Genomic DNA, 27,855 nt, shown 5'->3' with positions numbered 1-27,855 from the left:
ATCTCTTACAGGAGTAATCCTCACATGATCTTGCAAATAAATATAAATACCTTTAAAAAATAACTTTTGTTCCGAAAGTTCATTTCTATATTAAAAGTTTCAATTGGGGACAGTATATTGCTTCATAGAAAATCTACTAGATGGACACTGAAGTCACAGAACTAATTTATAAAACTCCTATATTGATGAATTTATTAAAGATAGTTCCAAAAGCTTTATTATCTTAATTTTTTTCTTCACTTATATTTTCATTTTTTCTTTTTCTCTCTTTTTAAAAAGAAGTTCTGTGTTCACCACCTCCAAAAATACAGAACGGAAAATACACCTTTAGTGATGTACAAGTATTTGAATATTTTGAAGCAGTAACTTATAGTTGTGATGCTGTCCAGGGACCAGATAAACTTTCACTTGTTGGAAACGAAGTGCTCTACTGTGCAGGCCATCAAAAATGGAGCAGCGCAGCTCCTGAATGTAAAGGTAATAATCTTTTGATGTATTTGCTTCTTCATTTCTAATTACTATGGGAATATTTTGTGAATAGTTTTTGTTTTTACCTACAAGTAAGCACACACAGAAAAAAAGCCAAATGTGTTTCCTCCTCTTATACAAGTAGTTTCTAATTAAATTTAATATAATCCAAGTAAAAAATATTTCTGTTTTAAGAGTTCCCTGTTCTTCATAGTATATTTAATATATTGTGAACTACTACGTTTATGCATTAGGGTGTTTTGGTTTGAAACAACAACAAAACATTTAAAAATAAAGTGCTGTTTTGTACCACAAGAATATGAGTTGTACCTATTGATAAGGATAAAGTTGATTATAATAGAATAACTCTCTTACTGGATATTGAATAGTAAACTCTGAACAAAAAATTTTAACCCTCAAAGGTTTAAGGCACTATAGAGTGTCCAAAAGTATGGTGACACTGGATGGGGTTCACCCCTTGAATCAAAAGTACCTGAACAGCAGCAAAATATATGCTCTTTTCAAATATACATGTGTGTTGGTAACTTTTCTCTCATTGCTGAGACAAAATACCAGAAGCCCAAAATTTAGGAAGGAAAGGTTTATTTAGCTCATAATTTGTGGAGATTTCAGTTTATGATCTGCTGGCTCCAAAGTACGGTGGTTCATGACAGAGGACAACAATTCATGGCATCAAAAAACAGCAAAAGCAAAAAGAGCAAAAAGGGAGGAATACAGAGAGAAGACTTTCTGTCCCTTATATTGTATGTAGGCCACCTACCTTAGAATGGGTGGAGTACCCACAACCATGAATCAATCACAAATTCTAGAAGCCTGCCCCCATGACCCCATAAGGCTTTGGGGGCATCCAAACACAAAAAATAATGTTCTGCCCATGGCCCCCCTAAAGACTCATGCACGTCCTTTATGCACAAGGCATTTAGTCCATCTCCAAGAGCTGCCAAAATCCTAACAGTTTCAGCATTGCTGAAAAGTCTAAGTCCCAAGATGTAAGGCAAACTCTTAGCTTCAAACCCCTGTACAAATGAAAACAAACATTTCCAACATGCACTGGTATAAGATAAACATTTCCATTCCAAAAGTTACAAACAAGGAAATACAGAGAAATGGGACCAAAGCAAATCCGAAATTCAGCAGGACAAACATTAAGCCCTATAGTTCCATATGGAACATCCACAGCAATCTGTAGTAAATTGTGAGCTCCAAAAGGCTTGTGTGGCTCCACTCCTGTGGCACTGCTGGTGGTTGTAGCTCTCACAGCTTCTGTCTTGGGCCTACTCTGCAGTTTTCCTCAGACAATCCACATTTCTGGCTTTTCCAACCTTCTGGGTTCTCCACTTTACCTTTGGTTTCACACTTACAACTTCACACACTGCCGGGCTCCCAGGCATTCATATTCTGCGTGAAATTGAGTGGAAGCCTTTTTAATCTCAGAATTCTTGCATTCTGCATGCATCTAAAACCAACATCAAGTGGATGATGCAAAGGTGCACTGCCAGCTGGAGCAGTAACCAGGCTTACCTCTCTCTTGGCCGTGGAGGTCGAGTACTTGGATCACTTGGCACTCTGAACCTCACTGTTAGTAACATATTCTGTACGCTTCTGCCATTCTGGAACATTAGTGTTCTGTGGCTTTCTCCTCAAAGCAATGTCTTTTTACTTTTGCAGTTTTGAGGTTATAAAATGTGATGTCTTGCTGTTTCTTGTGATGCCCTTAGGCCATCATTTATATTCTGCTCCCTCTCAACAATGAAGCTGTCCTTTGATCTATCTTTGCTGTCCACGGCGTTACTGGAACTTCCTTTCTGGACAAACTCACAACATTTTAAATCATCCTGCTAGGCTCTCTGCTCTTTGTTCTTAACATAAATCAGGCTAGAAGCCCCCAACAATAGCCATACCACAGCCTTAGTATTTGACTACTTTGAAACTTTTTCTGCCAGACTGATTAGTCCACTGTGCTTAATCACAGTCTCAGGCAGTCTCTGGACATGAGCAAAACGCAGACACAATTTCTTGTAAGCCATAACACATATCATCTAGAGTCTGACAGCTGATGCAGTCCTTCCCAGCAGAAACCTCCCAAACCTGGTCTTTACTGGCAGGCTTTCTATCAGCCTTCTTTTGATCTCTGACCAGAATCTCCTGTATAGAACAACCTAAGGCATTCCAGCTCTACTCTTTCAGACAACATCTCAGAATCTTTCCAAATTCTTCCTACAAGCCATTCCCAAAGGCCTTTGAATCAAATGGTCAGGTAGAGTCATAGCAAAACCCCACTTCTCTGGGACCAAATTCTATCTTGGTTAGTTTTCTTTCATTGCTGAGACAAAATTCCTGACACCCAAAATAAAGGTAGGAAAGATTTATTTAGCTCACAGTTTGTGGAGATTTTAGTCCACAATCACCTGGCTCGAAGGCAGGGTGGTGTAGCACAGAGAAAACAGTTCATGGTAGTAGAAAACAGCAAAAAGGGAAGGAGAGCAAAAGATGACTCTTTCTGTCCCTTATATTGTATATAGGCTACCCACCCTAAGGTGGGTGCAGCATTGGACCATGAATCAGTCACGAACTCTAGAAGCCTGGCCCCATGATGGCATGAGGCTTTGTGGGGACATCCAGATGCAAAACATAACAACATTTAACATCTCTAAGACAGAAAACTGTCCTAGCAATAAGAGCATTCTAAAAAAATACTTAAAAGTTAAGACCAGTATATTATCTGGTCACAATGGAATGAAAGCAGAAATCAATGACAAAGATATCAAGGAAAATCCCAAAATAATTGAAAATTATGCAACACACCTCAAAATAACCCAAAATAACTCAAAATAGCTGAATGAAGTCCGGTAGGAAATTAGAAAGTGTTGTTAATAGTGCAAAAATAAAAAACATATATCAAAATTTTGGGAAATACAGCTAAAGCAATGCTTAGGAGGAAATTTATAGCATGAAATAACTATGTTAGGAAAAAAGTCATACATTGATGTTCTAAACCTGTACCTTAAGAAAACTTTAGCAAATTCAGCCCAAAGCAAGCAAATTGAAAGAAATGATAAAAACAGACCTGCTATCAATGAAACTGAATAGAAAAAAAAATCAATAAAACCAACTGCTGGTTCTTGGAGATAAATAAAATAGATAAAGCTACAGCCAGATAGACCAAAGGAAAAAAAACACAAATCACCAGTACTATGAATGAAAAAAAGGACATCCTAAATATCTTGTGAACAAGGAAAGCATAAAGGAATATTGCAACAAATATTACATAAAATTTAATGCCTTTAAATTTACTGGCTTAAATTAAATTGACAAATTTCTTAATAGTATCTAAACACCAAAACTCTCTCAGAAATAGCCTGAATAGTCCTATATCTATTACCGAAATAGAATTTGTCTGTGATCTTTCTCTAAAGAGAACTGCAAGCCCAGATGGCTTCATGATGAATTTGACAAAACAATTAAGGAGTTATCAATAGCGATTCTATATAAACTTTTCAAGAAAATCCAGGGGGGCAAAACTTCTCAACCCATTTTATGAAGACAATATCTCCTGGACAAAAACATAAAAAGTTACAAACAATATCCTTGATGAATATCAAACTAAATATCCTCAACAAAATATTAACAGATTAAATCATGTGGTACATTAAAAACAATAAATCTTTAACAAGTAGATTTTAGCCTAGGGCTGCAAGGTTATTTCAATACAAAATTTAATAATTTATTATATTGAGAGAGCACAAAGAAGAAAATTGTATCATCTTACTAGATACCAAAAAAGAAACAAACAAAAACCCTGTTTGATAGAATTCATCATCTTTTCATGATAAAACAGGCTAGGAATAGAAGATAACTGTCTCACTCCGTCTAAAAAAAGACCATCTACAAACTCACATAGCTGATGCATACTTAATGGTGAAAGACTCGTTTCCTTCTAATTAAAAAACAAACTAGAGCAGAAGCAAGGCAAGGATATGCACTATCGTCTCAACATTTAACATGTTATTGAGGTCCTACCTAGTGCAATAAGGCAAGAGAAAAAAATAAGGATACATATTGGAAAGGAAGAAACCAAATCATCTCTGTAAACGCGATGCCATGAAACACCCATTAGAAGAGCTGACCTTTAAACACGCACAATCCCAACCACACAGCGTACTGGGGAGGATATACGACTCACCTGGGACTCTCATAACTTTGCTGGTAAGAATTCAAACAGGCAATCTGAAACACACTTGTTGACTTAAAATCATCCATGTACATACAACTCACTAACACAAATGGGTCCCAAATGGCTGAGTAATGCAAGCCATTCTCTAAAGGCCGTATAATTCCGTCTATATGACAATCTGAAAAAACAACACTGTTGTGTTAGGAAGAGTTTGGGGTTGGCGGTGGTCAGTGGGGAGGTGGGGCAATCACAAGTGTGTGTGTGGAAAAGTTCGGAGAGGGCCAGAATTTCTTACTGACTGCAGCAGTCTCTCTGATTTTCACTGCGTCTGTGAAACGCATCCACGTGGAAACTTGAAAGGGTGAATTTTACTGTAAATTGTACCAAACTTTAAAAAAATCATCAGCTGGACCTGGACAGAAGTGAAATCATCACTGAACATTTTTTAAAAATCCAACATGATTTAAGAAAATAATTTTAGAGGCAAAGAGAATCTTACAGACCTGTGGGAGAATATCCATGTAAATGAAGTTTCAGAAAAATAGCTTAAATAGTGGCCAGAAAATTATCCAAATTTGATTCAAAACAGCAAGCATAGATTCAGTAAGTTCAGTGAAAACTTGGGCAGAATGAATAATTTTTTTTCTTTTAAACTCAAGACCTTGAGCCTGCTAGGCAGGCAATTTTGCCACTGACCTAAATCCCCAGCCCTAAATTATTAAAATTTAACCAAAAAGAAAAAAATGGAAAAATGAACCTTGTAGTTTGGTAAATTTTACTAACTTGGTAAAACTACTAAAAACAAAAGATACCAGAAAAGCAGCCAGCCGGAAGAAAACACCACCAATGAAAACCTGCGTTACATTTGAAAGGGAAGCAGCTGCAGGATCTGCTAAGACCCACAGAGTTCGCCTAAGAAATCACTGAGGCCAGAAGGCAGCAATGTCTCGCATGTGCTCCAAGAAAAGACACTTAACTTGGAGTTCTGGATCAAGGAGAAATCCTTCCAACCAAACTGAAGGTTAAATGAATGAAATTTTTTTTTTTTTTGTACTAGGGATCGAACTCATGACCTTGCACTTGCCAGGCAGGTGCTTATGACACTGAGCTAAATCCCAGCCTCCCCCACTTTTTTTTTTTTTTTTAATCAATACCGGGGATCGAACTCACAACTGTGCACTTGCTTGCAAGGCAGGTGCTTATGCCGCTGAGCTAAATTTTTAATTACATTTTAAGTCAAATGAATGAAAACACTAAATTACAGGCATTGTAAAGGAAGCTCTTGGAGCTAGAAGAAGTGATGCTGGGTGGAAGTTCTGTTCTATAGGGAAGGGAAGAGCTTTCTTGTGTCTGACCCAGCCTGAAAATGCCTGCATGCTGACCTCCCTCCCTTACTGTCCCCAACCCAGTGGCTTCTGTTCCCTTTCCCCAAATTCTCCCAAACCACTCATGGGCCCTAAAATCAACCTAGTGAATCATGACTGCAGTTTGCTTCTTAAGAAACACAATAGAATGAGAAATAAGGAAGTATACTAGTATATGGTGAAGTAATGATCTTAGGTTTTATTTTGGGCCTGTGCGCTTGTATATTGGTTTATAACATAAAAAGTATTTCTTTATCTCTGCGTTGAAACCAGCAAAGATTTACAAAATGCTGTCTGAAGTCCATCAGCCTTTCTATACCTTGAAATTCCGACTTGTATTTGTTTCTACATGAATTTCTCTTCGCACTTCTTTGTACAACTAGCTTCTTTTCTATTTTTAAATTTCAGTTCAAGTATGCCTTTCCAGAAAAGTCTTTTTCTTAGGTTTGCAAAGAGCAGGGTAACATTATCAGTGTCATCATGACCTTTAAAAAATATCCCCAGAGCTAAAATATGTTTAAACTTAGCCTGAATTTGTCCAGCCTTCCTCAAAACTTGTGGGGTGGGGAATGAATAAAATATGATAATCTGTTTTGTGAGGAGCAAATTACCAAGTTTCTCTGTTTACCTAGAATTAAAATGCTTTATATTAAAATTTGAAATGTAAATTTTGTTTGTTGGTTTGAGATAGGATCTTGCTGTATAGTTCAGGCTGACCTTGAACTCACTATGTAACCTAACAGCTGGCCTCAAACTCATGGCAGTCCTCCTGCCTCAGCCTCCCAAATCCTGGGATTGCAGGCATGTGCCACCATGCCCAGTTCACCATATATTTTTTAATTTTATTTTCAAACATGTTCTATTTCTTATCTCTTTGCTCTTACTGCAAATTAATACTTTGTACTAATTTTTCTGAATCTTATGTTACAATAAATTTCCATTAAATCCTGGGTTTTTTTTCTTTCCTTCTTTTCAGTGGTCAAATGTCCACTTCCAGTAGTTAAGAATGGAAAACAGATATCAGGACTTGGACAAACATTTTTCTACCAAGCCACAGTTACATTTCAGTGCCTCCCAGGTTTCTACTTCAATGGCAGCAGCACAGTTGTCTGTGGCAGTGACAATACGTGGAAACCCTCTATCCCAGAATGTCTTAAAGGTACAAAGGTTGTCTGTTTTCCCTTCTTGTTTTTAAAAGAGTTTTTAAAGAGTTTATTCCTTTGACATAAAATATCAATTATACAGAAAAGCTTAGGAACAGACTTTGCCAGCTCCGTTTGCATTCATTTTTGTGTCTGACATCTGTCATAGAATTCACACAGAACTCTATTGTGATTTTGCATGTTTTTCTAGGGTTCTTAGTGTGTTATATCATCGCATGGGTATATGCTTGTCTTGTTCAGTATTTTTATGTATAAAATGTGAACTCTAAGTAATTTTTAGAGTAAGCTGAAGTGTGGACATTTTTATCTAGTGAAAACAAGAATGACAGGCATCGTTCATGTAAGTGCAATGAAAACTAAGTAACTGACCCATCTTTATTGTTATTTTGTTTTCCAGTGCTGCCTTCTCCCATGGAAAACCTCCAACTTTCAGTTATTCAGGTTTAATAACTTTCTGCTTGTATCATTTCAAAAATCTTTTAAGTGTCTGGTGAAAATGCTGACAATAACTCCCAAGTGTTTGATCCAATTTCCGTAATTTTCTTTTCCAATGTCAACTTCCCCCAATACAAAACCTCCACCTTCTACTGTCTCAGATTTAGTAGCATCCTGTTTATAGTCTTTGAAAATCCTTTAAATTCCTGTGATTTTTTTTCATATATCCTTTAAATTCCCAGTAAGGTCTAATCATAGCGGGAAGATTATTAATCTACCTGTTCATTCATAATACTCGTAAGTTTTACTACTTGTTTTTAGTAATAAGATGAGGATGAATATTTTTACAGCTGTCTTTGATAGGGATTCTAATGTTTGCCGTAACTCACAATTACAAACAAGAATGCAAACTTGAGATCAAGCTATGTAAACTTTGAATGTGTTTACTCAGATGCAAAATGACTTAGTTCCTTCCTTACTGGCTCACAGTGAGTCTAACATGAAATGCGTTGCGACACCTAGCGCAGGAGGTGGAGGAGAGACTCCCAAAGCCAGCTAAGCTGTGTTCTGCCACCGAGTCATCAGTGCAGAGGGGAATCTGTTTGCTAGTGTATGTTTTCGGTGTCTTCGCCTTTGGTAGTTTATTCTTTTTTTACGTGATCTGTTAACACCTCTGCTGGTACTTTTCTCCCCCAGAATTAGGTTTCCTTTCCTGGAACGCGAGCGGTTTATTTCTCCTATGCAGGCGTCTCAAGCGGCCGTCCGTGCTCACTCCAGAACAAGACCTACCTTGCTGCTCCCTTTGTCACCTAAAGCCATTTTTCTTTTTTCTCTTTATTGAGCAGTTTTATTTGGCGACAGAAATTAAATTGTATAGCAACTGACAGGTAGGAAAGCTCTCATTTACTGAAACGGATGGTTTCTTGCAGGGTCTGCTGCTGTAAGGTTGGAGAAAGTGTCTCAGGTGAGGGAAGGACTTGTCTTCCTGGCTCCAGGCGGCCCTGACTGCCCAGCAGGCTAAGGGAGCAGTAACAGTAGCCACGGAGAGCTGATGGCCAGGGCAGACGGTTGACAGGTCTCTAGAAGGGCTCTGCCTACCCAGCTGACATCATTTCTATTAGATTCCCTTGGTTTAATGTGGATACTGAACTAAAAGAAACCTCAACGACCGACCGAGCGGGCTCCTAGCTCTTGCATATGTGTAGAAGAGCAGGCATTTATACGCGCTAAGATAGTAGTTACCTTTGTATAATTCCTACAAGAACCCAGCGCCCTCTCCGGACTTGCGTTACGGGGTTGCAAGGGTGGGACGGGAGAAGGCTTTTGCGCAGACTGATGATGAGTCGACAAAATGAAGGCTGCGAAGGGAAGCGGGAAGGTCACCCCGCCCGCTCGCGCCTGCTGCGCACACGCCGCCAGGGGGCAGCGCCACCTTGCGGGCTGGAGGTATTGATAGGCTGCTTTGAAAGCCTTGATTTAAAGGATGTGTAACTGCCAACTCAGCTTGGAGCTTGAAAGATGAGGAGAGAGCCGATTGCAAGAAAAAGCTTAGGAAGAAAAGAGACCACGGGAGTCTTTTTTAAAAACAAAAATATCAAAATGCCTGATAAAATCATATCTTATCATCAGTTAGGGAAAAACTGAATCAACAGCAGTATGTAATGGTGTTAAGGTGGATTTTAATGGTGATTTTTAATGTGAAAAAGATGCCTAAGAAATACTAAATGAAAACCATTAAGATGTAAGTTATGTAGTGTGATGTGACTGGATTTTTTCACTTGAAAAAGGTACATATGGTTAGCACATTACTTTCATGATTTATTATTAACTTCTGAATTTTCATTATAAAATACAAAGCTGCTCCGGACACAGTGGCACATGCCTAGAATCTCAGCACTGAGGAGGCTGAGGCAGGAGCACTGCTATGGGTTTGAGGCCAGACTGGGCTTACCTAGTGAGTTCAAGGCCAGTCTAACTACATAGCAAGATCCTGTTTCAAAAAAGAGAAAAATACAAAGCTGTATTTTTGTAGTGAGCACAGATTCTTTTACAATGAGCACTTTTGAGTATACATTTTTACATACTTGGGCAAATACGGATGTCGTCCAAAAACATACACAGATAAAATTCCTACAACTAGAACTAAATTGCAAGATTTAGACAGTCCGTATATTTTTCATTTTGGTACTATTTTTAAAAAGTGAAATATCAAAATTAAGTGCATAGTTCTGTATTGAGACTAGAACTGACAGAGAATTGATAGAGTCACATTTGTTTTTCAGGTCCCAAGCCTACTCATCCCACCAAGCCGCCAGTTTATAATTATCCAGGTTTGACAATTATCTTTCTTATGTAGTTTAAAATCTTTTAATGATAGATTTAAAAATCATATTTTGCTTTAGTTTGTATTTCTTTGGCACTGAGGCTCCACTTTTTTTAGTCTGCACTCTTATTTATTCACTTACCTGAGACGGAGCCTCACTATTTGCTTAGTCTGTCCTCAGACTTCTAGGCTTACGTGGTCCTCCTGCCTCAGCCTCCTGAGACGATGAGACGCTGTGTTCAAAGGTCTACATTTATTTATGTATGTCTTTTTTTGGGGTCCACTTTTCCATTGGTTTCCCAAAGATTTTTTTGTTCATTTTAAGAGTTTTTATATATTAAAACACCTTTTATGTAAACATTTTTCCACATTTTCATTTTTTCCTTGTACTAGATTTTTATACTGAGATTGATTTTTATAACTTTTAATTATATTAGTTCACAAATATTTTCATAAAATTACAGATGTATAGAATAAAAGATTAGTTATTTCTCTAATTCATTATGTCTAAGCCAATCACTATTCATAGTTTAGGGTTTCTTTTCATCTATTTCTGTATGCCACCATGCTTTTATGGGTTGGCACTGTTTCTTAAATCAAGATGACATTATGCAGTACTTAATATTCCACAATTTGGGCTTTTTTCAACTTAGTGCCTTGTACTGACGGTCGTATAGATTGATTCCCACCCATTCTGATGATGACTTAAATATATGCATATTTACTGAACTACTCCTCCTGTCAGCGATCATTTTTATGTTCAGGAGTTTCACATCAATAGATAATCAGGTGTACAATCTTTTCCCTAGTGGCTGTGAGTTTTATATTGTTCTTGTAGGATCTCTAGGTTTTTCCGATGCTGAAATCATGTAAAATTTCAACCACGTGTGCGCGACTTCATTCTTCGCATTTAAATTGTTGACATACTTGAAATTCACAGTGGTCTACGGAATGACCATAGGCAGAGACTACAGGTCATGGCCCTCCACCCCCAAGTCAGGAACCACCAGTTGTGGGTAAATTGTTACCCCCTGCTGGTCTAAACTGCCACTTTCATCAGCCACAATATTCGTAATTATTCTGCTCCTTTCTCTTTTAGACTCTGCTCGTTTTTGGGCCAGAATTCTTCCTCTTCCTCTCCCTCCTCCTCCTCCTCTTCCCTCCTCCCCCTTCCTGCTTCTTCTCCTTCTCCTTCTTCTTCTTTCTTTTTTTTTTTTACTGCAACATTACAGGATTTTAATTATTATAAATGCTTCCTTATCAGATATTTCTGGACCACGCTCGTTAATTTTCCAGGTCAATTTTTTGTTTGCCAATTCAGTGACATTATAGTGCAACCGTTTTTGAACATCCGAAACTAAATCCACTACGTAATTTTTCCTTTCTCTTTCTCCCCAAAACCAGTATTTTATGTTAGATTTTTCCTATTCTTAGTACTTAAAAAGACAGTGTTCTTCTAATTCTTGCTTATTTCATTTGACATATTGTTTTAAAGTATCTTGTAATATAGCAGAACTCTCTTACTTTTTATGGCTGAATAATATTCCATTGCACATACACACAGTATTTCATTTATTCATCTTTTGGTAGACATTTGGGCTGGACTGTTTCCACTTTTGATTAAAACTAGTGTTTTGAACATGGATGTACGAGTGTCAGTTCTAAAGTTTCCATTTTCAAGATGGATGCCTAGGACTAGAACTTCTGGGTCCCTGCATGATTCTGGTCTATTTTTTAAAGAACTGCTACACCACCCTTCCCAGCATCTGCAGTGCATCACATACTCGCCGACAGGCTTTCCACATCTTGCCATGCCTGTAACATGGCACTGGCTTTGTTTTGTTCTCATAACAATGGCCATCCGTCATAGGCTGTCCAGGCAGCGCCCTTTATAAGGCAGGCTGGAGGGTCAGCTGCGCAGGTGCTGGCGTTTGCCAAGGGCCCTCGCCCAGGTCACAGCGTGGTGGACCCATCACACAGCCAAGGGCAATGAGACAGGAAGGGAGAAGGAAAGCCAGTGAGTGCAGGCGAGAGGGAGGTCACGGCCATTGCATGCGACCTGCGCCCCTGCTGAGAGGACTCCCCTGGAGCACTTACACCCTCGTGATCTAAACACCCACCAGGGGCCCACACCCCACTCCACGCACCACGCCAGCAACTCCATTTCAACCTGAATTTGGAGAAGACATGCATTCAGTTCAACAGTGCCCCCTAGGAAGCAGGAAGTGACAGTTTATCAGGGTTTTATTTGCGTCCCTAAGGATCCCTTACACAGTGGTCTTGTCCCATGCTCATTGGCCATGGGTCTATCTTCTCTACAGGAAGAGCTATTCAAACTCTGGCCCATTTTCGAATGGGGTTTGCAGTCACTGAGTTTTAAGAGTGCTTCCTATATTCTGAATTTAATCTCTTATGGTTGCAGAAAACAGACCAAATACAGGAAAAAAATGGCACTTAGGAGGTTTAAGAGGCAGTTTATTACATCGGTGGGCTTTACTGGGATTTCTCCCAAAGAGTCAGCTTTGCCCAGGATGGGGGAGGTGAGTTTTAGTGCTTTCCTAAGGAAAGCACAGGGAGGTAGAGGCAGATTTAGTGCTTTTAAGATTGGAAGGTTGGGTGACATCATGGGTTGCTAAGAGAGTTTAAAAATTTTAGGTTACATTGTGAGGCCATCAGTTATACAAACCATGGGTTATAGAGGAAGAAATGTCCCATTACATTTTAAGTGACATTGCAAGTCATAGTTATACAAAGGCAGTAAAAGCAGGGTTACACAAAGGAGCATTTCAAGTTACATATTAAGGCCTCTGTTAGACAGCTTACACAAAGGAAGGAATGTTTTACTGTCAGATTGGTCCGGACTTGTCTGCTTGGTCTTGACTGGCTTTCTTGGCAGACTTTGATTTAAAATTTTAAATTCCTTTTCACTCTCAAATATAGGACTAGCAAATATTGCCTCCCCTGGGCATTGTCTTTTCATTCTGTTAATATCCACTGGTGTCCAAAAACTTTTAATTCCGTTGGAGTTCTTTTGGCCATCTTGATGTCATCATTGCTTGCGCCACATCCTGAAATCACTGCTGGATCCAGTTTCATGAAGCATTTTTCTGCTGTCTTTTATACTTTTGGATCTTATAAGTAGGTTAACCATTTTGAGTTAGTTTTTGTACATGAAGTGCCCAACCTCTTTCCTTTGCCTGTGGATATCCAGATTTCCCAACACTACCCTTTCCTTGACTCTTCTGAGCCCTTTTGAGAATGATTTAATAAAATATGATGAGGTTGTGTTCCAGATTTCTTGCCCCTTATACAGTGTCACTCCCTTTGGATGACTGTAGTTTTGTAGTTAAGTTTTGAAACCAACCAATGTGAGAGTTCTGTCAACTTTGCTTGTGTGTAGCTTTAGGATAAACCTTGATGTTTCTGCAGAAAGCATCAAAGGAGTTTGATAGGGGTTTCAATATAAATTTGCAGATTGCTTTGTGTTTATTGGTAGCTTAAAAATAATGTCTTTCAGTTCGTGCAAACAGAATGTCTTTGCATTTCACGTTTTGCAGCAGTTTTGTAGCGTTTAGTGTACAAGTTTTGCCTTCTAGGTTAAGCTCATTCCTCAGTATTCTGTTCTTTTTGGTGCTGTTTTAAGTGAAATTGTGTTCTTAATTCCCATTTTGGATCTTTTATTTTAGTGTGCAGAAACATACCTGATTTTTGTGTATTGATTTGATATCCTGCAATCTTGCTGAATTCCCTTTTCGTTTTGAGTGTGTGGTGTATGTGGAATTCCTAAGGCTTTCTACGTAAAAGATCCTACAATATGTAAACAGAGATAGTTTCCATTTGGAAAGGAAGAAGTAATTTCTTACCTAGCTGCTGGCTAGAACTTCCAACACTGTGTGGCATAGAATTGGCAAACACGGGTTTCCAGCCTGCCCCTGATCTTAGAAGGGAGGCTAACGGGGACAGCACAGAATGTGATGCTGGCTGTGGCTTGTTCTTGTATGGTCTCACGCTGGAAAGGTCTCCTCCCATTCCACACTGACTGCTAAAGCATTTACTGAGCCCTATTCTATCTTTAGTCTAGGATCACTAAATACAAAGACTGTTTCTGAGATTATATTAAAGGAAAATTTGTATGCTAACTGCCATGTTACTGAAGGGTATGTTAATGGACAGGGCAGGAAGAAGAAAGCTAGTAATATTGAATATAAATTTTTAAAACTTTGTGATACTACTTAAATAGTGACACAGTTTATAGGGAAAATGAAATTTTAAAGGATTTTGTACAAGGTGAAAAAAATCAGTGTATCGATTTAAAGAATTTTAAGCTTTATTTATTCTTTTGTTTTGTTTTACTTAATCAATTTCCTTCTCTTTTTTTCCCCTAGGATATCCCAACCCCAGAGAAGGAATATTTGACCAAGAATTAAGTTAGTATTTTGATTTTTAAAACTAACTCTGCATTATGAGATCACACAGTCTATACAGAAATATTATATATTCCATATTCCATATATACTGGCAGTTAAGTAAAAAAGCAATGTGACATAATTTTTGTTAATTAACACTTATGGTTACTTTGATTGTGTTGATTCTATGAAAAATATAAGTGATGGCAGGTATAGATACATGTCAGTAAATACAGTTTTATAACTGTACCTTAGCAAAGGGAACCAAGTGGGGTGAAGTCACTTTCTGAAATGCTCTTGTCACATGTGGGTTAAAGTATATAAAATGCAACTTGTTTCCTACATTACTGTTATTTTGTAATGGCAATTTGTAGCTAGATTTTTTCTTACTCATTGTCTTGTGTGCACCAACTTTAAAGCACTACAGGTTGGGTTAATAACGGGCCACACTATGTTTATATAACGTACTTTAGCTTTACACAGTTCACATTATGTTAAATAAAATGAACTAAGGTCATGACAGTTAAAGTTCAATGAAATATAAAGATTACATGAAGTGGAAAAGAAGACAAAAATCTATTTTCATTATTGGACTAGTTTAGCAATAATCAATCTTTTCATAAAAATCATGTTGGGCTCATTTTTAGTAGGCTGTCTTTCGGTGTACTCGGGGACTGGTTCCAGGATTCCCCCAAACACCAAAACTGGGATGCTCAAGTCTCTCATATAAAATGGCACGATATTTCCACGTCCCCCTGTCACCTCCTCCTGCATGCTGTCATCTCGAGATCCCTCGTAATACTTAATTCAGTGGAAATGCTTTGACAGAATCGTCATGCTCTGTTGTTTAGGGAACAGCGACAAGAAAACAAAGTCTGTACACGTTTAGTAAAGACACAATTTATTCCCCAAATATTTTCAGTCTACAGTTGATTGGATCCATGAAATTGGAACTTTGTGGACACAGCACCAACTCCAGGTTTGCTCCTTGCCTTAGGGTGCGTGCTGATGAGCCCTGGTATAAACTGAAGATGCCCCAAGTACAGGTGCAGCTTGTGCCCCTAACGTACTGACACCATAGCTTAGCAACACGGCAGAGGTTCTTGGTGGTCACCCGGGATCGCACAGCACACCACTCCTACCCAGCACCCTGGACTCCTTCTTGCGCCCTACTGGCAACCCAGTAAAAGGTCAAAATCCAAAGATTTCCTCTAATCTAATGAGTGCTAATTGTTCCAGTAACCTTTCCAAAATAACCTAAGGGGGTAAATATAGGACCAAACACAGAAGAATGAAGTTTCAATTAAATATTTTCACAAATTGGACTCAAATCCTGGAAACTGGGTTAGAAGGGTTCAGTGACTTAGCAGCCAAACATGGTGGCACATGCCTCTAACACCAACACTCAGAAACGCCGAGGCAGGAGGGCTCCTGCAAGTCTGAGGCCTATCTAGACTACACAGTGAACAAAAACAAAATCACCTCGAAGCAATAGCAATAATGCTGACACTAACCCTTCATTCTGCTCTAATGTTTAGATGATCTGAGCTAAATCATCTAGATCTATCCTCACTCAATGTCTTCTGTTTTCACATTTTCTAGATTTATGGATCATTATTCTGCTTATTCTTATTGCAGGTAAATATCGAAATTTTGACTATCACTGCAAAAAAGTACACTTGATAATATACATTTTCAATTCTATAATTTTTATAGGTTGAGATTAAGTAGACCAATCTAGATTGAGGCCTGTCTAGGCAAGTTAGTAATTTAGTGAAACTCTGTCTCAAATTAGAAAAATGAAAAAGGGCTGGGGAAGGCCCTGAGTTCAACGCTCAGTACTGCACAAAGAAAATGTAGTAGCTGGGCATGTTGGCACATGCCTGTCATCCAGTACATGGGAGGCTGAGGCAGAAGGATCATTGCAAGTTCAAAGTTCAAGAGCAGCCTGGGCTTAAGTGAGCTTAAGACCAGCCTGAACTGCATAGTGAGACCCTGTCTCAACAAGACAAAAAAAAAAAAAAGATGGTAAACCAACCTAGAAAATCTTGTCTTTTATGTAGTACCTTTAGCTTTTGCTGATTTTATATTTTTCTGTATATATATGTGTGTGTATATATATACACTTAAAAAGAGGCCTAAATACTTTCTTAAGATGATGTGAACAGTGTTTGCTTCTCAAATGTGCTTTTGGTAATTTTCTAAATCAAGCTGGTACGTAAGTCTCTGACTTACTACTTCATGATTGCAGGGAATTGGATTTAGATAATGAAGAATCCAGATGGAATATAGAGATACTTCAATAAAATACCATTTCCTAACACTTATGTTTCTCCTGCTTAGATTCTGAGTCTCAGTTACTCATTTTTCGAGTCACACACTGTTTATCTCATTTTTCCACAGTTGTCGGATTGGCTCTGATACTCCTTTGTGCGTGCAGATTCTTTGAACGCAAGAAGAAAAGGTAAATACAAGCACATTTCTTCTAGCTTATTAGTCCTTCTTATCCTCCACATGCTTTTTTAAAGCTTTATTTTAGAGTTAAAACCAATAAAAACAATACAGAATTTCAAACAATACAAGATGATAGGAAATTAATGATGGTTATTATATTGCATGTTGTTATCTTCAAAATTGTTGCTCAGATTATCAGATAGAGGGATGCAAGATTGATCAAAGAATACAAGCCCTGACTGTTCCTTCCAATGAACTAACAGAATGAGTGGCACAGCTATCTTTGGATATGCATGCATACATTTTCCCCTTCCTCGTTTCCCCTTCCCCCTGTCCCAGTTGTTCTTGCCTTTGGAGCATTTTCTTCCCCTTTCACGAATCCATGCACTTTTGTGCAGCTCAAGCTTGCATTTGGCATGGGCAGTCTCTTTCCAAGTATTCCTGCAGTGGTGTGTCCTCAATTCTCTGCTGAAATATTTCCAGCTACTTTTAACAGCATGTGAGGGACCTGTGCAGAGTTCTTCAGCGCTGTTAGATGAACAATTTCTGTAGGGGGGGAGTTTAAATTCCTTCGTGAATCCTGGACTGTTTTGAGGTCTAGTCCTCTAAGTCCTCTAGGGAGGCACAGTTTGCCTTTCTTCCTCAGAGTCTAGAGCAGTGCTTCTCTGATTGTCTCTGTGCTTGAATGACCTGCACATGGCTGGGCCTGGGGCAGGGCCAGGGATTCTGCATATCTGATGCACACCCACGGGTGATCCTGGATTGCTCAGACTAAAGCTTGACCAGCCAGGCTATCACTGTCATCGATGGGACCATAATGTTAGTTCACAACCTAGGCAGAACTGATCAGAATCAGACTGTGGGCCCCACAGTCAACTTCACTCCCAGTGGAGGTGAGACGAAAGTCACAGCCTCTGATCCTGTGTGGTGTGTCTGTGAGCAGCCCCCAAAAGAAGCTACCTAGGGTGCCAGCCATCAAATCAGGTCAAACCAAGGGACATTGCATTGATGTTCCCAGGGGTTTTGATAGTTATAAGGCAGGAAACAGGGATAAAGGCCAAATCCATATTTCATATTATCACATGGCTTTAGAAACTTCTTTATGAGACAACAAAACGTATCGCTTCTCTATGAACAGGAAGCAGGATAACGGGCATAAATCCTATCAAATGGCTGTGATAGCCTGGTACAAAACAGACCTGATGTAAACTGGTACTTAAGATGATTTAGGGACAGTTACCTTTCTATAGCCTCTATCTCAAAGTACAAAAATAAGGTCAGCAGTCATTTTAAAGAGCACCCAACAGTACTTATTTGATGAGCAGTGGCCGGAAGGTTATGCATGCTGCTGGCTTCCTGTTTCTTAGCGCTCAGCTCATTACAGGTAGGACAGGCTCCCCCTGGTCTAAAGCAGGCCCCACCCATGTGCACCTTTCTCATCTCTCCGTTGCCTTTTTGAACTAATTCTGTCTTATCTTGGGTTGACAGTCACAGCTTATGCCTTGTTACTGCTTAAATGCCATCTTGCAAATCTGTGCAGCTCTGAACCACACCCACTTCATGTTTACAGGTTTTTTCACTCGTGAAATTTTTTCACAAATGCATTATTTTCTTTACTCCTGTTAAATCACTCTGGAATAAGTGAGAGTTGTTAAAGTTATGAAAATTATTTACATCAAACCTATTTTCAGTTATCTGTAACAAAATAAAATTTTTCTATTTAATGATATTTGCTATTTAATATACTCTCAACCTACTTTTAATGTGATATTAATATTTAATGACTCAATTACTTTATCAGTTGTAAAGTATCTGCCTAAATGTTTGTTTCACTCGGTGAAACATTTATTTAGACACAGCTTAAAAATTAAGACCAGAAGTTGTGATGACTTGGGGCAAAAAACTGTTGGATCAAAGCATTTTTTCTAATTAGCTTTCAATTATTTGTTAGCATCTAATGAATCTTTCTAAATTTTGAAACACAAATAATATGTCACAAAAGATTGTACAATTGGTTTAGGAAGCATAGTAATGAAATGAGAACCATTTCAAAATGGGAGGGGAATGTTGTAATACATTTTCCAAGAACTTTCCTTCAAGTTGAAAAACAAAGTGCCACAGGAAGAAACTATACTTGATGCAAAATATCAAGGTGAATCTTTAAAAAATGATTTATCATATAATTGATTTTTAAGACAGGATGACAGATTTAATTAATCCTGGATTTCCCTAAAACTGAGAGTGCTGGAGACCTGGACCACTTCTTCTCACACAGTGTTACTCTTTGAAAGAATTGTAACAGTATTTGCTTCGTGCAAAATAGTTTCAAGGGTAAGCATACTAGATAGAAATTTAGAACCTATTCATCTGTAAGACTTCAAAGTAGCTCACTGTACCAGATTCATGTGTCAGATCCCCAAATGAGAATAGGATAAGTTATGGACCTAATGCTCAGCTTTTTTCTATCACTAATTGATCCCACATGTGACACAACTCCTGCTTCTTTTTGGCTTGATGTCTCTATCTTACTCAGTCCTTTTCCATTCCTCTGTCCAGCATAATTCTGATGACAGCTACAAAGAAGTAAAATTTACTTCTCTCTAAAAAGAGATAAGAGAAAAGTCTGCCTTATCATTAAAAAGGTATCTGCTTTCTGTGTGTTTCTCTGTCACAATGTCCTTTGTTTTGAAAAATATTTGGGGTATTTAGATATCAGTAGCATGAACCTAGAGAGGTTGACAGTACAGATCAAAGAGGAAGCTTAGATCCCGATTCTTTTTGCAGAATTATTGATGTTTCTTAGACCATTACTCTTTGAATACTTATCTAACATGCAGTGGCAGGATTTGCTTTGACACAGGCTTAATACAGCATTGTTCTTCATCCTTGTAGCAGACTGTCCAGTTGCCTCCAGCTCTGAATCCAAAAGGGAATTTTTGTGCTCAGTGGGACATAATCAACAAAACCAATCAATTTAATTTCAAAGGGAGGATAAATGTCCTTTTATAGAAACCAAAATATATTTTATTTAACTGTGTGAATGTATTCTATTAGAATCTGCAAATAACTCGAAAGATATTTATGCTTCTCTGGACCATAGTATTTTTGGCATATTAACAAAAATTAGAAAAACACCCAGATTTTGAGGAGTAGTGGATTGTTTTGCCCTGAACCCTTTGGTTGGTCCCATCACCTCCTGTCTCTAACTGAAATTAATTCCAAGTGCTTGTCCCCCACCTGTGCTGGAAGGGTGTCTATGTGGCTGGGAAAATCCGTGCCTTTTATGCAAGACCCTATTGTAGAACATAAATGCAGAGTTCAGGAGTGGGATCTACAAAGGTCATTTGGAAATACATTTCTCAGTAAAATCAAGATTGTGTTTTTGAGCACAGAGGCAAAGTAGAAGACAACACCCACCCACTAGAACCAGCAATCAGCCTTCTGTGCCTCAGTCTCAGGAAAAATAGAGGCTAAAGCCAATGAGTAAAGTAGTTTCCAGACTCCCTAAGCTTCAGGGTATCTGAACATTTGAAGATAATTTAATGAAAGCGGAAAGTGACACAGTATAGCTGTAGGTAGTAGTTAACTTTCAAATTTTTATTGTCTTCAAAGCAGCTATATTGATCCATCAAATATATTTATGTTAATATTTTTTATCTTCCTCAACTTTCAAAAATTCTATGTAAAGGATTCTACTGCTACAGAAAAAAGAGCAATGAAAAATATAACCGTCTTGAAGAATCTAGCGTCAGGCCAAACTATGCAGTCACTCACCAGCATTCCTTAAGAAATTGCTGTAACATTGGGCACTGTGGTGCACACCTATAATTCCAGCTATGCAGAGGGCTGAGGCAGGAGGATTTCAAGATAGAGACCACCTCGGGAAACTTGGCGAGACCTGGTCTCAGTAAGATACAATAAGGTTGGGGAAGTAGCTCGGTAGTGGAGCACTTGCCTAGCTTGCACAAGGTTCTGTGTTTAACTTCCAGTACTAAATTTACTTGTATACTGTCAGCTGAAGAAGGGCCAGAGCTGCATGGACAGCCACCACTGCCTCTTAAGAAGGCTGGCAGTGTAAAGTACACACAATGTCCACACCATAAGACAGAAAAGAGTGTAAAATGCTTGTCCAAATGTATGCCCCATATTTTATACCCAGCCAAGGTTAAGTAATATTAATTCTGCCTGTTTTCAATGTGGCCTCTAGAAAACGTCAGTAGGTAAATTCATCAGGCAGCACTCAGTGCGATCAGACTTTACAGAAATGCCTACTGTTAAGAGAGTGTGGTGTAAACTTGAGCTACTCCAGAGAATGCAAGATATTGACACGGAGATAAAGGAATCACAGTGTCGTGGTGCTAGTGAGATCCCCAGCTTTTTCAGGGTTCATTTCAGAGCTGCCCACTCAAATGCATGACAGTAAGGCAAGGCTTCTCTCCCCAGTCTCCCCTGCTGACCCTAAATCAAAGTGAGGGAATACTGAATACTGCATGTGCTGGTGCTTTGTTTGTTTGGGGAGGGATTAAAAGTGTAATGTAGAGATAAAAGAAGGGTTGTTAAAGCAGGATTTTTGAACCTTTAAAATTATCTTAATCATTTGATTCTAGTTTGGGGTTTTTTATATAAGGAGATTTTTGTTAGTCTTCTTTTGAGCGAGAGGTGTGGCTCAGTGGTCGAGCACTTGCCTAGCTGTGAAGTCCATGGGTCTCATGCCTAACCCTGCAAAAGTAAAGCTCTATTTTCTTTCTGAAAAGCCTTCTGGGATTTAACTTCTGTACTTACTTCTATTTATCTCTGATGTCACTGCTATTCTTTGCCTTGCAGGAAAGAACAGGTCCGGGTTCAATATACCCGACTATTCCAGCAGGGTAAACTGCCTGCTTTCCACCAGCCGGGCCTGAGTTTGTCCTTGGGTTCTGCTAAAGCCATGGGCCCTTTCTTTTCTCAATGTCAGGATCCAGACGGAAGTTCCTGCAGTGTGCACGCAGCCCCATCCGCGCGTGTGTGTGTGTGTGTGTGTGTGTGTGTGTGTGTGTGTGAGAGAGAGAGAGAGAGAGAGAGAGTGGTGCCTGCCCCCCCCCCAGTGCCTCCACCTAAGGGCAGGTCTACCAGTGTCGCTAACGGTCTTCAGGAGAGGAAGTCATGTATTTTATAAAATGTGGCTTCTTTGGAAAAACATACAGCCGTTCGCAATGAAATTAATTTCCTTTATAAAGAAAGTGATGCTGACATCTTTATAATGCCACACCTTAAGACGCTGCCTTTCAGCAGTGTTAATACCCATTTTCTGTATCATTGTTAAAGCCTTTACAAACGTGTATGACTCCCACAGCACCTGTTCACTGAAAACAAGAGCGTAGAAAACTGGGAATGTGGACACATTTCACCACCTCAACCAATGATATTCCTGGAAAGTTATCTAAACATTAGTTTTGTCTTTTGGAGACAGGGTCTCACTGTGCAGTTCGGGCTGGCTGTGAGCTCACTTTGTAGTGCAGTCTGGTCCCAAACTTGTAATGATCTTCCTGCCTCAGCCTCTCGAGTGCTGGGATTACAGGCATGCACCACCACACTCGCTTTAGCTAAACTTCAGTAAGGTAAACCATTTATTGGTAACTCTTCTGGTGATCTAAGGAAGCTAGAAAGTGCATGTATGACATGCATTTTTACTTTTTCTTGGTAGCATCAGTCAGCTAGAATTAGAAGTCAGTGAGATACCAGAACGAGTTACATACATGAGTAAGAAATTAGAGGACTCTACCATCCACAGCAAGAGTGGCAGTGTACGGTACCAGGTAAACTCTGTACCCTTACAGTTTTCTTAAAGAGAGGTCTGTCTGTTCAATAATGCACTCCAAGTTCTGGCTACTTTGTGCTTTCTCTCCTTACACAGAAATGTCTTCCCTTAAACATGTTTTGTGGCGAATAAATTCATCATGTAACTCAAGCAATGTCAAACCTCAGTCCATGCGCTAAGGGAGTCTCTTGCATACCTCACCTGACTCTTAAGAGGCAGAGCATAAATCAAGTCACACTTTTCAGAGAAGGGACTTCATCTGTTTACTGTGGGTTCTAGCAGAGCTCCCCCTACCCTGGCCCACATCCCAGGCTCAGCAGGTGACCTCCCTTTGAAACCTGTGGTTGGATATTTAGGGAAGTAATCTTTAAGCAGAAATAAAGAGAAATTCTGAATTAAGAGTTAAAGTGCATATCCATTTTCACTATCTCTCAAGAATGTAGCAATTATTCAGCAGGAATGGTTGTACCTAATTTTTTAAGCCTAATGAACTATTTTCAATTTAAATATTTTTATGATTAAAATAAATTTAAATTTATGTTTCTGCTTCATATTTAGTGTTTTCAGTTTAATATTTAAATTTGCAATTTATGTGTAAATATATATATTCTTTTTTGTCAGGTAATTTGTAAAACTTAAAATTGTGTGGAGAGGCTTCATTTGACTGAATACACTTGTGCAGATACTGTGTTTATCCCAAGTCAGAATCTGTTTCTAATGAGAGCCCTCTCTCACCCCACCATTCCCACCACTCCTGGTCCTGGCAACCTGGCCTTTGTGTGCCCAGGGGTTCCCTGCCCCGTCTGGCAGCCTCTTTCCTGTTGAGTGATCCCTCATCTGCAGGGTGGGGTCTAAAATTCCTCACGTGAACTTGACCTTCTACAATGAAACCCTTTCTTCCCAAGCCTTTCTTTCTGCTAAATTTCTTCAAATAGCCTTCTCTTGGTCAAGCTAAACCATCTGCCCCATGCTTTCTGCTATATTCCCAGTCCCTGTTGCTTGAAATACCTTTTATCTTCTCTAGAATTGTGCATCTTCCAAGGATCATCTCAGATAGGACCAGGTGCCTGCCGCTTCACCTGGCTGCTCACCAGACTACAGGACTATAACCTAATCACGAGTTAGCTAAGTTGAAGTATCTAACAAAAGCTGGCCCATCTGCGTCTCATAAACACATACAGTGCAAAATTAAAAAAAAAAAAAGTCCCAACAATGAAAGCATAAAGTCTGATTTGTGTAACTAATGGGATGTGGGTTTGTTCACACAAAACATCATTCTGGCTGTCTTTGCAGACTGGAATCAGACTGCTGAGGCTATCAGATGAGGCCCTGTGTTCCTCAGCCATCGCTGTGCACTGCAGCCACTGGGGAATTTTACTGACACCTGGGTCTGCACGCAAGGGTACACAGCTAACTAACTGATCTGGGATGTGGCCCAGTCATCAGGCTGTGTGTCCCAGGTGGCTGCACTGTACAGCTGAAGTTGAGAATCTCCGCATTAGAAATTCTCATGCACAATGGTCAGTTTCTTCAAATAAACTTAAAGAGGGAGGAAGGGAAAGGCTTCTACTCCCCTCCACCAAAAAAAAAATCATAGTTTAATTCTACCTGTCAAATGAGAAAATTTTAAAGAGTGGAGGTCTTGCTAACTAAATGTGCTTTAAAACTACAGAAGAAACCTTTTTAATATCAAGGTTGGACGGCAACTATATTAAATATGAACAAGGAAATCATTTTAGAAAATGTTATTTGACCTTGAGACTTTTTTTTTTTCCTTTTCAATTGCCAAAAAGTCGAGGGAATGCTTTTAAGGTAATTGACAGGGTCTTTTGCTAGAATGCGGAAAAGACCTGGGATTGGAAGGAATTTAAATTGACATCTTAAAGTAGATTTTTCAGGCTTAAGGGTACAGGACAGTATGGGGTATTGTCAGGCAGCAGCTAACATTTTAACCAAGAATGAAGTTTTTTGTGTATTTTAAGAATTTTCATACTTGTATTTAAGGATTTAGCAACGTCTACTGACTCCTAGGATTGCTGTGGAATTGACTGCACTATGTTCCTAAACTACTTCCTAAACTATGTTGCTCTAAGAATGTCCAGGCTCTCAGAAAAAGGGACATGGAGGAAGGTTAGCCTTTGTAGAGCGTGGCACTGCTGCCCTCCGGTGGACAGTTGGGGGATTGGACAATCCCTCCACACTTTTAGAGTTCTCAGTGCTGTGATTCCAGGAGCCATTTCTAAGTTCATTTTGGATCCAGTATAAAACTAGCCCTCTTCTTCTGCTTCTTAAAAAAGTTTTTAAAAAGAGCTAAACTCTTCCCCTTGATGCTTAAATATAGGGGAACACTGCTGGGTGCGGCAGCACCTGCCTCTAATTCCAGCATTCTGGGAGGCGGAGGCAGTTCAGCCCAACCTTGGGGATGTAGCAACTGGGGAAGATCAACGCTTGAAATGTCACTTGATGCAAAGGCCCTGGGTTGAAGTCACCCCCAAATACCAAAAAATAAAAACAGGGTGAACATAATATAAGGGAAGGGTCCTGTGATCAATAAAATGACTTTTTCTTCTTCCTTCTTTCTTCTCACAGCCCGGAGAAGGTAATGCCAGCCATCCAAATAAGCGATCACATGGTGAACGCGCCCATCTTGATGCCCAGCACTGTGCAAAATCCTATGAAGAGGTAATAAAACTGATGGTAGAAGCCACTTAAGCTGATGTCTAGCTCCCTTCCGTCGCTTTCAGGAACTATACTACAGTACTACTGTTAAGTCACTACAGCAAACTCTGTGCCAGCCTCCTGGAAACCAGCCCTCGTGCCACCTGCTGCTCAGGTCTGTCGCTTCATGAGGAGCCCAGGGACTGAGGCTCAGATGGGCACTTACACTCAGGGCTGGAAATGTTATCCCATTACCACCTAACTCTAGCTCAAGAGCTCCTGAGAAAGAACTCCTCAGATCTGTATTTGAGGTGGATCCCATGGCATCAGGCTTTGCAAATGTTGGTATCCAGGTGAGTCACACCATGGCTTTGTTAAAAAGCACATGCTGACTCACTAAATCACTAAATCCTGATTGGGGGGGGGGAGTGTTCTGCATTTCTATTGCATTTCCAGCAATTGCTATGCAGTGGTCTCCAAAGAAAGCCTAATACACAGAACCTGCGAATGTGACTTGATACAGCAAAAGGGTTTTGAGGATTAAAGATTCTGAAATGGGGAGATGATCCAGGTAATGAACTGAATATAATCACAAGATTGCTTAGAAGAGAATGCCAGAGAGAACTGATGGGTCAGATGACGTGACACCGAAGGGGTGACAGCGATGGCTTGGAAAATGGAAGAAAAGGCTCAGTCCAAAGAATGAAGTTCAAGGTGCTAAAAAATAAACCCTGCCACCTCCTCACACTTCTGAAGAGTTTGTGGTTCCAGCCCAGTGAAAGTAACTTGAGACTTATGTTGAAGAACATGTATGTTAAGACAAAAGGTTTCTTGTGCTTTGTTCCAGTGGCCTCGGGAGAGGAATATACACCCTCAGACTACCTTCTGTGTAGTAAAATCTTTTAGAAACAGATTTCCACGAAGTCAAGGGGGAAATGACCCTCAACCCTGGCTGCAGGTTAGAATCACCTGGGAAACGTTAAAAAGCAAGAAGCAGTGTTCAGGCCCATTCGAAAACCAGCCAAACCAGAACCTATAGGGTTGGGACCCAAAAGTCCCTTGCTAGAAGGCTGTTTGGGTGCAAGAAGCTCAGGTAGTACGTTACTGGATTAGTCCAAAAAATAATTTTCTTGCATTCAAGGAAAACTATTAGCTTCCCAAAGTGCAGTTATCCTAATCTGTTAGGTAATCCTACAATGATACACCAGCTCCCAAAATGAAGACCTGGGCCAGTGTCTTATGCCGAAGTCTGCCCTGTATGCTGCCCCAAACTGGTCAAAGATCTGACTTGTTACTTACTTCTTAAGGACTCATCCGTGTTTACTGCTACACATGGGAACTACCTGCTAGTACAAGCTGCACAAGGCTCACGGGTTCTTTTTTCCTACTTTGCTGACAATAGCAAATCTTTGGGGGTGCTCCAATGAGGCATTTTGACCTCAGTTTAACACAGCCTCACTAACCTGCTTCAAGGCGGTGTCACCAGGAACACTCTGCACTAACCACTAATTTATTATGAAAAACCACCTCACAAGGGCAACTTTAGGGACAGAGACAAAATAATCCTATTTGAATGGCGTCTCTGATACACTTCACGTCCTTGTAACCTGCTGAACTTTTATAGAAAGATCTCATATCACTCAATAAAGGAGTAAAATCAGGGCTTCAGAGGTGCACAGTCATGTCTTATTTGTATTTGAATACAAATTTGGAACTGGAGATATGCTAAGTGTATCAAAATAGATTTGTGTGTAGCTAAAAGAGCAGATCCAAAGCTGTCATACCTGGGGTGCTGCCACACCTGCATCAACAGAGAAGTGAATAAAACAATACAATTTTGGTCCTTCACTATTGTCACTACCATATCCCAGGGATTAGAACATGTATTCTTCCCCCAGTGGCCTGAAATAGCTCTGCAGCTGCAGAATGCATCACATTCACTGGGAAATCTTCCCAACAAATGTTTCATCTGCCTTCCACCCCCAGCCCACCGGGCAGGGCAGCCATCTGGGGGAGCCTGGTGGGATGTGGGCTTTGAAAAGGCGGCTGATCTGCCATCACTCGGTGTCCAGGTGAATCACACGGTGAGGAGTAACTGTCCTGCAGGCAGCTCAGAGCCAGGCGCCGCCCCTGAAAAAGCACAATCAAGGGATGACCATCTTCCTTTCCTAGGAGTCCTTCGACTGTACCTCGTAAGTCAGATCTGGTGAATCTCTGAATAGCTTCACAAAGCTGGCTCACCCTATCTTTGAGAGTTGATATAAACTAACAGCCAAAAGCAGAACTCCATCTGTTATAATGCAACTGAAATTAGCCACTTCCCTTAGAGCCACATGACAACACTGCTAGGTACAAGTTTCCGGAACTTTCTGACGAGGCACTGCATCCACGGCTCTCTGGGAACCAAGGACAGTTTCCCATTCCCTCAGCCCACATCACCATTTTCTGCTCTTCTCTAATCTCTTCTGTCATTCTCCCAGCTCAGGGACTCTCATTCTTGTCTTCACGAGCTTCATTTTTCAATGTCTGCTGGAACTGCAGGTAAGCTCTGGCACAGTGAATTACTTTTCAGGACCAACTTCTCCTCATCCT

The 27,855-nt window shown here is 39.7% G+C and overlaps 1 protein-coding gene and 1 long non-coding RNA gene across 19 annotated transcripts in view; one reads left to right on the top strand and one right to left on the bottom strand.

The window, feature by feature from the left end:
- The window catches only part of Cd46 (CD46 molecule), a 34,691-nt gene extending 7,766 nt beyond the window's left edge, over positions 1–26,925 (top strand). Inside the window, exons 5-13 of one of the 18 annotated variants that reach the window (XR_010044341.1) lie at positions 280–477; positions 7,004–7,186; positions 7,588–7,631; positions 9,908–9,955; positions 14,334–14,375; positions 15,277–15,333; positions 15,957–15,992; positions 16,758–16,818; positions 25,195–25,312. Coding sequence is in view for 4 of the 18 variants with exons in the window: in NM_001172928.2 (NP_001166399.2) it covers positions 280–477; positions 7,004–7,186; positions 9,908–9,955; positions 14,334–14,375; positions 15,957–15,992; positions 16,758–16,818; positions 25,195–25,291 (665 nt within the window). In the remaining 14 variants the exon portion in view is untranslated. 18 annotated transcript variants of the gene reach the window in all.
- LOC134474031 (uncharacterized) lies at positions 1,055–7,008 on the bottom strand. Its single transcript, XR_010044585.1, has 2 exons — positions 2,011–7,008; positions 1,055–1,887 (listed from the first exon to the last, which is right to left on the bottom strand). It is a non-coding gene; the product is annotated as an uncharacterized LOC134474031 (long non-coding RNA).
- Positions 26,926–27,855: the final 930 nt, after the last annotated feature.

The sequence above is a fragment of the Cavia porcellus genome, unplaced genomic scaffold (assembly GCF_034190915.1).
Source record: "Cavia porcellus strain 051 isolate PalLab524CR breed Dunkin Hartley unplaced genomic scaffold, mCavPor4.1 scaffold_29, whole genome shotgun sequence".
Lineage (NCBI taxonomy): Eukaryota > Metazoa > Chordata > Mammalia > Rodentia > Caviidae > Cavia > Cavia porcellus.
This window is presented reverse-complemented; position numbering and strand designations above follow the sequence as displayed.